The following is a 14,380-nucleotide window of genomic DNA, read 5'->3' on the forward strand; positions in this document are numbered from 1 at the left end:
CTTAAAATTGGGGATGCTCAAGAGGCCAAAATTAACTGATTGTAGGTGTCTCAGGCAGTGTAGGGCTGGAGGAGAGTATACAGACAAGAAGGGGCGAGGCCATGGAGGGACTAGCGTGTTGTGTAGCTTTACCACTGTCCTAATTTGGATAGATTCAGAATAGTTAAAGCAGCCCGTAGCTGGGAATCCAAGAAGTGAGTGGGCCATCAGCAGCAGCAGTATTGCATTCGATCACAATCTACAACCTCGTGGCCCGGCATGTCCCCCACACTATCATCACCATCAAGCTGGAGGATCAAACCTGGTTGAATGAGGAACACAGGACAGCGTGCCGGGAGCAGCACCAGGGCATACCTAGAACTGAGGTGTCAACCTGGTGAAGCCACAACACAGGGAAACCACGGAAACAGCGTGTTATAGGTACAGTTAAGAGGCCCCACGATCAATAGATCAGGTCAACGCTCTTCAATCCTGCTATATCTAGTTGTAAGTATTGGTGGGTAATTAAACAGCTAACCAGAGGAGGAGGCTCCACAAATATCCTCATCCTCAGTGATGGGGGAGGCCAGCACATCAGTGCAAAAGATAAGGCTGAAGCATTTGCTACAACCTTCAGCCAGAAGTGCCGAGTGGATGATCCACCTGGGCCTCCTCCTGAGGTCCCCAACATCACAGATGCCAGTCTTTGGCCATTTCAGTTCACTCAAGTGATATCAAGAAATAGCTGCAGGCACTGATACTGCAAAGGCCATGGCCCCTGACAGCATTCTAGCAATTGTGTTGAAGACTTGTGCTCCACAAATTCCTCCTGGAACTCACCTTTTTGAGGGCAGTTAGGGAGGGGCAGTAAATGCTGGCACTCACATCCCACTAATGAATGAAAGAAAAATGTTATAGACAAGCAGCGTATCAATTTAGTGATAGTGACTGGTTTAGGAGAGATGGTGGTGACATAGAGGTGGGTGTCATCAGCGTATGTACGCTTTTGAATGATGTGGAGAACACAAACAAGTTAATAGAATGGGCAGACAGGTAGAAATTGCCACATAACTTGGGTTAGTGTGAGCTAATACATTTTGGAAAGAACAGAACGACAGGCGAGAATATAAACTGATCAAGAAGGTGCTGAAGGATGTGAATAAACAGAGAGATGCAGGGCTTTAAACATCCTTAGACGTTTGAGTGCCGGTGGCTAAAGCCATTAAAAAGACCAGTCGCATTTTGGATCTTTTATCCTCGTCCCACTATGCTATGTATGATAAGTCGTGGTAAATTTGTACTTGGTGTTGGTTAGGCTGCGGTTAGTGTTAATGTTCATTTTGGGCGCTCTACGAAAGAAGGAACACTAAAGCCATCGAGACTTACTGAGTAGATTCATCGGGAGACTGAGGAGAAATGTTCTTAAATAAAGGGTTGTTGCCGTGTGGATTGCCAAAGGCAGATCATTGCTTCTTTTAATGGAGAATTGAATAAATATTTGAAAGAGAAAAGATTCAGTGCTATGAGATTAGTATTGGATAATTGCAGCAAAGGGCTGACATAGACAAGACAGGCTTGAAAGGGTTAACAATTTTATACATTTATTTTGTTTAGAAGTGTGTTTCAGTAAAAACAGAACTGTTAAGCAGAAAAGCAGAACTGGAGAGTAGCAGGTGTGCTTTAGACAGGATAAGGAATGAGACAAACAAGCGAGTAAAACAAAGAACAAGGCCAGGGAGTGGGTGTTGGGATCAAAGAGGCCAAGACTCCTGCACAAATTGCCTTGCATGGATGAGAACAAAGCTTGATGTATGTACACATGGGAAACAAGTAACTGAGATAGAATATGTGTATGTAACTCAAGGTGTATATAACAGAGGGAACACTTGTAACTTTTAGAGTACGGTCTTGGACTGTCCGAGGCTGACTCTCCCTGAGTATGCTTGAATAATAAATATCCGTAGCCTGTACCTGAGTCTCCTGGTGGTTTGTTGAGGCTGAATGGTCTCCTATGGTTCTGTTCTAGTTTCGCCTTGTGTGTCAGAATCGTCTGTTACAATGGCTGTCATCTTTTTCAACTTTCCTGTATGCTTCCTTATTGTGACAACAAGTTTATGGTTAAATTCCCTGAGCACAAAACATTAACCTTCCAAATAGTAAGCATTCTTTTAAGGGTTTTGTTTTGTGTAAACTTGTGGACTATTCACCTAGTCTCAAAGCTGCTCATGGAGTAAATATTCTAATTTTAGTCTCTATGTTACAGCACATATACAAGCCAATCTCGAAGATGAACTGGTGAAGGAAGCATTAAAAACAGTAAGTTTATATCTGTTAGAAATAGCCAAGAAAAGATTTGCGCTGTTTGTAAAATCATAGGCATGGGAATTAAGAACGCATTTACAATTTTTATGTAAATAGCAAGCAGCGGAAATTTACCATTAGGACATTGTCCGTGCAGTTGAAAAGGGTGTGCAGTTTGGACTGTGGTCACATTTAAAATGGGGTGAATTGTGCATCAAGTTGTCTCTATCATGATGGAAATTCTGGGAAGGACTGACTGGGATGTGTATGAGGCATAGTGTCACAGAAGGAGACCATTTGGCCCACCAAGTCAATGCGACTTCCTGTAGAGTGATCCAGCCAGCCCCATTCCCATGCTGTATCCCCGTAGCCCAGCAACTTTATTTCCCTCAGGTGTCCATCAGTTTCCTTTGGAATCATCCATCATCCACACTTCCACCGCCCTCATAGGCAGCAGTTTGCAGGTCATTACCATTCTCTGTTTTTTTAAAAAGTTCTTCCTCACATCTGCCCCCCTCCACCACATCTCTTTCCCAAAGCCTTAAATCCATGCACTCTAGTCCTTGTACCATAAGCTCATGGGCACAACTTTTTTTGCTTACCTCCTTGAAACCTCTGAACCTTGTACACCTCTAACAGATCTCCCTTCAATCTCCTTTGCTCCAAGGAAGACAATCCCAGCTTTTCCAACCTAACCTTGTAATAAAATACCCCATCCCAGGAACCGTTCTGATAAATCTCCTCTGCACCCTCTCTCGGACCCTCACAGCCTTCCTAAAATGTGGTGACCAGAACTGGGCGCAAGACTCTCGTTGTGGCCTAACCAAAGCTTTATATCGGTTCGGCATAACTTCCCTGTTTTTGTACCAAATATCTTTATTTATGAAGCCCAAGATCCTATATGCTTTGCTAACTACTCCGGCCACCTTTCAGATCTGTGTATATGAATCCCCAAGTCATTCTGTCCTTGCACACTCCTTGGAACTGTGCCTTTAAGTCCCTATCCCTTCTGCCAAAATGCACATCTGTCACTTGCCTATCCATTCTGCCAGCATATCTATGTCCTGTTGCAGTTGATTGGGATCATCTTCCTGTGAGCCACACCTCCAGGTTTTGTATCATTGGCAAGTTTTGAAATATTGCTCTGCTTTCCAAATCCAAGTCATTTATATATCTCAAAAAAAGCAGTGGTCCTAGCACTGACTCTTGGGGAACACCGCCGTTTACCATCCTCCAGAGGAGGGGACTGACTGTGTGGGAATATTACAATAGTATTAATGAAGGGTTGACTGGGTATGAATGTCTGTAACAAAGGAATATTATTATGGTGCTTGGAACTGGAGCTTATTTATTAACATGAGTGCAAAAGTACTACTTATTTTCTCTGAATGTTCTTCTCTGCTCATCCTGACAAGCTGTGCATCCTTCTCATATTTCTGATTGTAGCAAGAGTTGCTCCTGAGCTATATATTGATTAAGAAGGGGAAAATAGAGTACGAGAGTAAGCTTGCAGGGAACATAAAAACTGACTGTAAAAGTTTCTATAGGTATGTGAAGAGAAAAAGATTGGTGACGACAAATGTAGGTCCCTTACAGTCAGAAACAGGGGAATTTATAATGGGGAACAAAGAAATGGCTGACCAACTAAATACATACTTTAGTTCTGTCTTCACAAAGGAGGATACAAATAACATACCAGAAATGTTGGGGAACACAGAGTTTAGTGAGGAGGTGAACTGAAAGAAATCAGTATTAGTAGGGAAATGGTGTTGGGGAAATTGATGGGATTGAAGGCTGATAAATCCCCGGGGCTTGATAATCTACATCCCAAAGTACTTAAGGAAGTGGCCCTAGAAATAGTGGATGCATTGGTGGTCATCTTTCGAGATTCTATAGACTCTGGAACTGTTCCCTCAGATTGGAGGGTAGCTAAAGTAATCCCACTATTTAAAAAGGGAGGAGAGAGAAAACAGGGAATTATAGACCAGTCAGCCTGACGTCGGTAGTGGGGAAAATCCTAGAGTCCATTATAAAAGATTTAATAGCTGAGCACGTGAAAAACAGTGGCAGAATCGGACAGAGTCAGCTTGGATTTACAAAAGGGAGATCATGCTTGACAAATCTATTGGAATTTTTCGAGGCTGTAACTTGTAGAGTTGATGAGGGGGAGCCGGTGGATGTGGTTTATTTGGACTTTCAGAAGGCTTTCGACAAGGTCCCACATAAGAGATTAGTGTGTAAAATTAAAGCGCATGGGATTGGGGGTAGTGTATTGAGATGGATAGATAACTAATTGGCAGACAGGAAACAAAGTAGGAATAAACGGGTCTTTTTCCGAATGGCAGGCAGTGACTAGTGAGGTTATCCACTTTGGTAGCAAAAACAGGAAGGCAGATTATTATCTGAATGGCTATAAATTGAGGGGAATGTGCAACGAGACCTTGGTGTCCTCGTACACCAGTCGCTAAAGGTAAGCATGCAGGTGCAGCAGGCAGTAAAGGCAAATGGTATGTTAGCCTTCATAGCCAGAGGATTCGAGTACAGGAACAGGGATGTCTTGCTGCAATTATACAGGGCCTTGGTGAGACCGCACCTGGAATATTGTGTGCAGTTTTGGTCTCCTTATCTGAGGAAGGATGTTCTTGTTATAGAGGGAGTGCAGCGAAGGATTACCAGACTGATTCCTGGGATGGCGGGACTGACATATGAGGAGAGATTGAGTTGGTTAGAATTATATTCTCTGGAGTTCAGAAGAATGAGGGGGGATCTCATAGAAACCTATAAAATTCTAACAGGACTACACAGGGTAGATGCAGGAAGGATGCTCCCGATGGTGGGGGAGTCCAGAACCAGGGGTCACAGTCTAAGGATACGCGGTGGACCATTTAGGACTGAGACGAGGAGAAATTTCTTCACCCAGAGAGTAGTAAGCCTGTGGAATTCGCTACCACAGAAAGTAGTTGAGGCCAAAACATTGTATGTTTTCAAGAAGGAGTTAGATATAGCTCTTGGGGCGAAGTGGATCAAAGGATATGGGGAGAAAGCTGGAGCAGGTTATTGAGTTGGATGATCAGCCATGATCATGATGAATGGCGGAACAGGCTCGAAGGGCTGAATGGCCTACTGCTCCTAGTTTCTATGTTTCGCCTCTGAATTATATTTTTCTCTCTACCCTTCCTGTGGGGAAATACCTTGCTTTCCCCATGTGTGCCATGCGTTACTATGGTCATACTCCCAGTGGCCTCCCGCTGTCAATCAGCAGCAGTTTTGAGAAAGCGATCGCTTTTGTCTCTAGAAGTATGCTCGGAAACTGCAGCAGCTGTCGAGGTTGCACATGCTGCGTCTGGTTTCCACTACTTTAAAAGAGGGATTTCTGCAGTGCTTTTTGTGACAATGGTTTACGAATGATAATGAGAATTATTGAAGCTCCTATTTTTATTAACTTCAGGGAAGTCTTTTCTACAGTGACCGCTTGAAAGTAATCTGAATTTTACAATCGCTTTCTCCACAGGGAGTGGATCTGAGGCATTACTCCAAACAAGTGGAGACCGAGTTGCAGCACATCGAACATGCTTCCATTAAAGACTGTATCCTTTGAGATAAATGAACTCCTCCCACCCACTCCATGCCCGCCATCGGTATGCCTCTGTTGTGACACAGCTGATGGTAAATGCCGAGCTGTTCAAATCCCAGAGGGAAACTTGAAACAACTGTCACAACTTGTTTTGCAGTTTGTATAAATTTCGAGATGCGTGCCTTGAATTCAGTAGTAATAAGACCGCCAAGTCTTATAAGTTTTTACAAAACTACATTAAACATTTATTAATAAGCGGAATGATTTTAAATACATACATAGATCCACAAATTACTACTATGATAACTTCTAAATCCCCAATCAATCTAACTCCCAGTTACACTTTTGCTAAGGCAACAGTAAGACACACAGATTTTAAAAGACCCAGGCAAAGAAACATGATACCCTGAACAAGTCGACTTCCAAGTGAGTTTTACTGACTTCAGTCCTTTGAAGACAGCAGCTTGAGGCATAGATGCTGAAGACTTTTTCACACACTTGTAAGATCATAAAAATGCCTTCCCTCACACACAGCCCTTGCTCCTTCTTTATACATATCCTTCTCTTTGAATGCAAATCCCCATTGTTTCACTATGCCTTTGGACTTTATCTCCCTGATAATAAAACCCTCTCATTGTACTAGGTTTTACCAGTAAGCTTTGGGTACAATAAACACACAGTTTCTAAACTTCACCTGGCTAGGTGACACATTTCACCCCTCCTTTGAAAACAATCTAGTCTGGTTTATTTCAAAATGCAAATGTTCCCTTGGCACCTATGTTTCTAAACTTCCCCATGTTTATCTAATTAAATTTCAAACCTAACCTCTCTTAGATCAAAGCACCCAGACTGGCTGCCTCTAATTCAATTAAATCTCTCACACACACACACACACACACACATGCACTTAGACACATCCCACTATTACTCTATTTTACAATAAATTCCAATAACATTATGAGAATTATTATATCTTCTTGACACTCTAAAGGGGAAGTGAACTCTAGGGAATTTTGTTTAAGTTGCTGCAGTTAATATCGAATATATTTTTAAAATTATTCCTTTATGGGATGTGGCTAGACCAGCATTTGTTGCCGATCCCTAATTGCCCTTGAATTGAGTGGTTTGATAGTCCATTATAGCATATAAGAGTCAAGCACGTTGCTGTCGATCTGGGGTCACATGTATTTTACCAGACTATATATGGACAGCAGATTTCCTTACCTGAACCAGATGGTTTTTACCACAATGATAGTTTCACTGAGATTAGCTTTTAATTCCAAATTTATAATTGAATTTAAATTCCACCAGCTACCACGGTGGGATTTGAACCCATGCCCCTAGAGCATTAGCCTGGGCCTCTGGATTGCTCGTCCAATGATATTACCATTACACCACTAACTTCCCCCAGCATTATTTTGGTTGTGAATGGAGGTTTACTTCTTTTGATCTCCTGTTCCTCCGGCTGCTCTGCTGAGATCACGACAAGGAAGGGGAAATTGCACGGGGTGGAAACATGGGTCACAAGTTCGGACTGAGAAGCCATGTGGAGCCTCCCACCTCAGGAAAGAAGCCAATGGCAGGGTACGCTGAATAATCTGCCCACAGCAGGTGTACGAAAGGGGTTGCCAATAAGAGGCTAGCAAGTGGGTTGCCAATGGGAGATTTGCTGAGAACCCATCCTGATAAGTATGGGATGATGGTAAAATGGTTATTGATGCACTGTTGTTACAGCAAGTAATTACGTTATGATCCCAGCTGAGGTTACTCCTGGACAAGCCTGATCCCAGAGTGGAACCCAGCTTGATAGATCCTAATCTTTATTTGTTTGTTTACATATGTGGAATGTAGCTACTGAACAGAATCACAGGAGTCAGCTGATGAACTTTTAACAAAAGAGTAAAACATCTATTAAACAAGAAAAGATGCACTATACTACAATACTCCTTCACCTACAACTATACCTTTAAAAATATATGCAGATTTGTAAGGATAACAAGTTACAAAAGCTATCTTCTACTTTAATGTTCGCAGTAAGTACACAGTCCATGTATCAATAGGCACCCTGTGGTCAGACACACCACACTCTGAAACCAAGTGACAGATACCACCTAAGCCAGATGCTACGGATCTCTCCCCAACTCTTCCCCTAGCCGCTTGTTACAGCGTGCGCCAACCGGTCTTATTGCAATCCATCTTTCACACAAGGGTTTCCAATCTCCTCTCTCCAGGACCTCGCCTTGGAATCTTCTCCCAAACTGACTCTTTCCCTCAGATGCCTCCTGCAAGGATTCACTTCCAGGGTTTCGAACTCTCCTTTCAATGTTCCTCTCCCCGGATCGCCACAAGCATTCAAATCGTCTTCCAGGCACACATGCTCACCGACTCAGCTGTCAACAATACCACTGCTTCACATACCCATAGCAAAGAGTTACAGACCTTCAGCTGTAACAACTACAGGACCTACAGACCTTTTTGGACCTTCTTGCTTCTTGAAACTGTTCTCGCTTTAAATCTGCTTTCTGCAGCTTTTATCTCTTTAAATCTGAAGCTTGGAGCCCCTCTCTCTGCTCCTCACTCTTAACTTCACTTAACAGGACCTTTTCCAGGTTCCTGTCCTTCCTTTGACTAGAAGGTCTGCCCGGGACTTTCCCCTGTTCCACTCCCCTGGATTTTTGGGGTCTTTTCTTTAGCTTGGGACTGGCTATCTGCCCCCTTCTAGGCTGCTTCTCTGGCAGCTAACTTCAAAACCAGCTGAACTCCAACAGCTTCCAAAACAAACTGCTTTTCTAGCTTTTCTGTGGTGTGTTTCTCTGGCCCCCTGTTGCTAGGCAACAGTCCAATTCTTCTACTCGTGTTTGCTTAACTTAAGTCATAAAACTCCCATTAGAAATGCAAGCACCTTTTTAGTGTGAAACTAAAACTTAATTTGACCTTTCTTAATACACAGATACGGAAGTACAAATCAAACTTACCCCTTCAAATACCAATATAACTTAAACTATCTCTCTTTCCAAACATTTATTATACAGATTTATAGGTATGTGTTTTCAGTGAGGTTCTGCAGAGATGCCACAGAGTAGGTCAGAGATTTGGGACTCACCTATTTGCAGCCAGTTCTCCCTGCGCATGGGATTCATCGTGGCATTCCTCCTTCCATATGTATACATGTATTGAGCTGCACCTCTATCAGATAAACAAGTCCTGCGTCAAACGTTTTCTAAATTCAGACTTTGAACCTCACTTGGATATTGTTAAAGCAGCAACAGATCACAATTGAGGGGATGGACATTCTGCAAGTGAAATGTAAGAAAAGCTAGATTTGCCTTTTTGATCACTTACTATGGTGTGATACTTGAACAGTAGCATTCAAGTTACAGGCCAGGTTAGTATCTCACAACAGTACTCCAAGCTTCAGACTACTGAAAAGCAATGCCCAGAGACATCAGCTTGTTTTGCAACGAACAGTGTGAAAATGATGGAAACCTACTCCTTAGTGCAACACAGAGATCATTATAAGTGACTGGTGATATAGCTCTAACCTCACACAGTTAGATTTGTAGCACCCCAGGTTATCCTGTTGTTATGGACAGGAGGGGGGTTAATTTAAATCACTAATTTCTCCTCTCACCACCTGTCCGTAAACAGAAAGCTGTTTTGATTTGTTTCCCTCTTTTTATAAGCAGTGGCGTATTTCCCAACCCCTCAGTTTTTGTGTGATCCAATTTTAATAACCCCAGAGAAAACTCAAGATAAGATACACTCAAAGGGTTAGTTTATTTGCACACATTCAGAATGCAGAAAGGAGGGTCACAACGTCACCCCTCACATTCATACAGTAAAAAGAGGGATAGAGAGAAGGTCTTACACTACAGAGACTTTCGGAGTCCAGAATACCAATGAGGTATTCCTTCATGGAGGTCGGCGGGTTGAAACCCGATGCTGTATGATTCATTTTTCCAATGGTGTTGACTTCACATGATTAGATAGGCATGCGGGGGAGAATCAGTCTTGTAGGTAATGGTACAGAATTTCCAGCAGAAGTGTAGATGGGGCCAGGTGTTCCAACTGGGCCAAGGTACTTGTCTGTGAGGCTGCTAGTCAGATGATAAAAAGCAGCCTGAGCCCTCCAGCTCAGTAAGGCAATATTACTTGTTCAGCAAGTCAGAGGACTTTGTCACATGACCCCCACTCCTCCACCCAGTCTCCAACAAAGGATGCGTTTCCATCATTTGGAATGTGGCTGGGTTTCAAAGATGGCTAAATGTCTCATCCACTGCAATTTGAAAGATAGGTTACAGAGCCTTTTGCCTCCGGAGACATCAGTCAACTTCTGGCCAGGCTGGGTTATTAAATGCTGATGGCCTTTGGATAGCTCTCTTTGAAGTTGGGCTATGCAGTCCACAGGCGGTCGGTAGTGGCCCATCAGAGATAACGAGGTGTGAGTTTTCCTAAAACTGCCAAAGTGGTTCTTTTTGTTCTGGGTCACAGACAAGACATAGGTTTCAACCATTTTAAGGGTCTTTGCACAGTGTTTTTTTTTAAATTAAGAAATAGCAATAAGGATATCTATATATATTTTATAAAAATATACAGTGTGAGGTCTTAGCCCCTCACACTGTGTTGTCACTGTTTTCCTGAGCAGCGGGTTCCAGACATTAAGGAAAGTCAGAACATTGCAAGCCTTCACAATCAGATCACGGCCTGTGACACCATCCTGGAGGTAGGGAGGTACTGAATGCAGCTGGATTTATTTTGTGTGGAATTGCTTGTTGCTTGTGGAATCAATAAGTTGTTAATGACCAGGAGCTCCTTTAGAACACTGTAATCGTCTTTCTGAGCTCAGATAAAACTCCAGTCTATCTGTCCTGATTGGCTAGCGTAATACTGTAATACTTAGAAGTGAGTTACTACAACTTAAAAAAATGTTCTAAAAAGTTTGAATATGATCTTGTAGAGGATATATGTTCTAAACTACTAAAATCATCATTGGTTTAGGCTGTTAATTAATGACTGTGGTTTGTATAATATTTTGAAGATGATTGTAATTTTGCTGGTCGAAATTTACAAAGAAAAGAATATTGCTGAAAAGAACACATGTTGGCGAAGCTTTTTGTCTTGTATTTATTAGGACAAATGCAAGAATGCCAAATTTCAAATTATCACAACTATGGGCGAAAAGGCGGATTGGTTGGCAAGTCAACTCTGATTGGCCGAGGCTTTGCCAAGGAGAAAGCAAGGGGAAACTATAGGCTCCCTCCCTTCTTGAATAGAGGGGTTATATTTGCTTCCAGTCTGATGGAACCTTTCCAACGTGTAGGGAATTTTGGAAAATTAACACCAATGCATCTAGAATCTATCTAGCTCTGCCTTAAAAATAAGGCATTAACCACTTCTTTTAAAACCCTAGAATGAAGTCCATCTGGACCCAGAAATTTATCAGCCTGCAGCTCCATCAGTTTGTTCAGTACCGTTTCCCTAGTGATTCTAATTTCACCAAGTTCCTCTCTCCCTCCCATCTCCTGATTTACAGCTATCACTGGAATGTTTTTTGTATTCTCTGTTGTGAAGACAGAGGCAAAATATTTATTCATTTCATCAGCCATTTCCTTATTATCTAGTATTAAACCCCCATTGTCACTCTCTAGAGGATCAACACTCACTTTACTTACTCTTTTCCTTTTTAAATACGTATAAACTCTTGCTATCCATTTTTACAATTCTAGCTAGCTTCCTCTCATAACTCTAATTTCTTTCTCCAGATTAACCTTTTAGTTATTCTCTGCTGTTGCTTATATTTTGATCATTCATCTGACCTGCTACTCATCTTTGCGCAGTTATATGCTTTTCCCTTGTGTTTGATGCTTTCCTTCACTTCTTTAGTTAACCACAGATGGTGGGTCCTCCCTTTAGAGTTTTTAGCTATTTTTTGGGCTGGAAGAAGGTTCAAATGAGGCATTCAAGAGAGCATTGGATGATTATCTAAATAGAGACAATGTGCAGGGTTACGGGAAAAGGCAGGAGATTGGCATTAAGTTAAAATGCTCAGATTGCCGGTGCAGACACGATGGGCCAAATGGCCTCCTACACTAACAATTCTGTGAGTCTGTGAATTTTTCTTTATTAGTAGGAATATACTTATCCTGAGTATTTTGAAATATCCCCTTAACTGTCTGCCACTGCTTCTCTATTGATCTATCCTCTAGCCTAGCATCCCAGTTCACTTCAGCTAGCTCATCTTTCATGCCCACATAGTTGCCCATATTTAAGTTTAAAATACTAGTGTTAGACCCACTCTTCTCCCTTTCAAACTGGATGTAAAATTCAATCTTATTGTGGTTCATGCTACCAAGGGGGGCGTGCCTTAACTCTGAGGTCATTCATTAATCCTGTCACATTACAGAATATCAAGTCTAATATAACCTGCTCTCTGGTTGGTTCCAGAACGTGCTGCTCCAAGAAACCACCTGAAAAGCATTCTATGATTAGCTAGCCAATTTTCTATCCATTCCAATATGTTACCCCCCTGCACCATGAGCTTTTATTTTCTGCAATAACCTTTGATGTGGCACCTTCTCAAATGCCTTCTGGAACTCTACGTACAGTATGTCCACTGGTCCCCCTTTATCCACATCACATGTTACCTCTTCAAATAACTCCAATAAATTGGTTAAAAATGATTGCCCTTTCACAAAACCATGTTGTCTTTGCCTGATTACCTTGAATTTTTCTAAGTGCCCTGCTATAGCGTCTTTGACAATAGCTTCAAACATTTTACCCATGACAGATGTTAAGCTAACTGGCTAGTAGATTCCTGCTTTCTGCCTCCCCTTTTTGAGTAAAGGAGTTACATTTGCTATTTTCCAATCTAATGGAACCTTCTCTGAATCTAGGAAATTTTGGGAAATTAAAAGCAACGTGTCAACTCTCTCATGAGCCACTCCTTTTAAGACCCTAGGATGAAGTCCGTCAGGACTAGGGGATTTATCAGCCCACAGTTCCAACAATTTGCTCAGTATCACTTAACTTAGTGATCGTAATTTTCTTGAGTTCCTCCCATCCTTTCATTTCCTGATTTACAGTTATTTCTCAGAGGTTACTTATATCCTCTGTATTGAGGACCAACTCAAAATACCTGTTCAATTCATCTGCCATCTCCTTATCTTCCATTAATAATTCCCCATACTCACTTTCTATAGGACCAATGCTTTGTTAATTCTTCTTTTTAAAATATCTATAGAAACTCTTACTATCTGTCTTTATATTTCCAGCTATCTTTCTCTCATACTTTAATTTTTCCTGCCTTATTAATCTTTTAGGTATTCTTTGCTTTTTTAATATTCTGTCCAATCTCCTGACCTGCCACCCATCTTTGCACAATTATATGCTTTTTCTTTAAGTTTTATACTATCTTTAACTTTTTTAGTTAACCACAGATGGTGGGTCCTCCCCTGGGAATTTTTATTTCTTGTTAGAATTCTGTGTATTTTGAAATATTCCCTTAAATGTGTGCCACTGCATCTCTATTGAGCTATCCCTTCACCTAATTTGCCAGTTCATTTTAGCTAGCTCTGTTTGCATGCCCTCATGATTACCCTTATTTAACTTTAAAATGCTAGTCTTAGACCCACTCTTCTCTCCCTCAAACTGAATGTAAGATTCAATCATATTGTGATCGCAGCTACCTAGGGGCGCCTTCAATATGAGGTCATTGTTTAATCCTATTTCGGTGGAAGTTTTGACCTGGCGTGGTGGGAAGTGGTGAACGTCCGCTGGAGAGTGGGGAGTGACTTTAAGACTGTCTCTTTAATGGAACGTATCTGCCAGAAACATGGTTTTGAGTAAAAGCCTTTCGTAAAGCAGATTTCAGTTGTGTTTGTTAGTTAATGCAAAGCTTATCTTTTTCTTTAGTTTGTATCCATTGCCTGTTAATTAATGTTTGACCTATGCCAATTTAAAATTGTCTGTTACTGTATAAGTCTTAAAAAGTGAAACCTTGTCCTTCAGTTATTTCCGTTAGCATCGTGGGGATTCCTATCTTTTAAAAAGCTATCGGTCTCTACAGGGATTGTAACAAGAGGGAATTCCATTCTACGGTTTAGAACCCAGACAGCTGAAGGTACAGCAGCCAATGGTGGGGTAAAGTGAAAGGGGGATGGACACGAAACCAGAATTGAAGGAGGGAAGAGTTCCCAGAAGATTGTAATCTCAGAGGAGCATCCGGAGATAGGGAAGGGCAAGAATATGGAGGCATTTGGACACAAGGATAATAATTTTTTAATTTGTGGTGTTTGTTTCATCCACATAATGGTGACTGCACTTAAAATAATTTATGGTTATGATTATTAAGAGGGTGAATAAAGTGCTGTGTAAAAACATGTTCTTTCTTTAAATCACTTATCCTGGTACCAGAACCATAGTCCCTCAGTAAAAAAGGGCCTATGCTGCTGCACTAGGGTAATGAAGCCACATTCAGCAGTGTAATTACAAGGTACTAGCTCACAGGCACTGAACTCCCAAATCTAA

The 14,380-nt window shown here is 41.6% G+C and overlaps 1 protein-coding gene across 3 annotated transcripts in view; it reads left to right on the top strand.

The window, feature by feature from the left end:
* The window catches only part of vps52 (VPS52 subunit of GARP complex), a 48,943-nt gene that overhangs the window by 5,245 nt on the left and 29,318 nt on the right, over positions 1-14,380 (top strand). For all 3 annotated transcript variants that reach the window (XM_078535622.1, XM_078535623.1, XM_078535624.1), the window contains exons 3-5: positions 2,243-2,295; positions 5,792-5,867; positions 10,510-10,577. In XM_078535622.1, the coding sequence (XP_078391748.1) occupies positions 2,243-2,295; positions 5,792-5,867; positions 10,510-10,577 (197 nt within the window). The remainder of the gene's footprint in view (positions 1-2,242; positions 2,296-5,791; positions 5,868-10,509; positions 10,578-14,380) is intronic.

The sequence above is a fragment of the Cetorhinus maximus genome, unplaced genomic scaffold (assembly GCF_964194155.1).
Source record: "Cetorhinus maximus unplaced genomic scaffold, sCetMax3.hap1.1 HAP1_SCAFFOLD_561, whole genome shotgun sequence".
Taxonomy (NCBI): domain Eukaryota; kingdom Metazoa; phylum Chordata; class Chondrichthyes; order Lamniformes; family Cetorhinidae; genus Cetorhinus; species Cetorhinus maximus.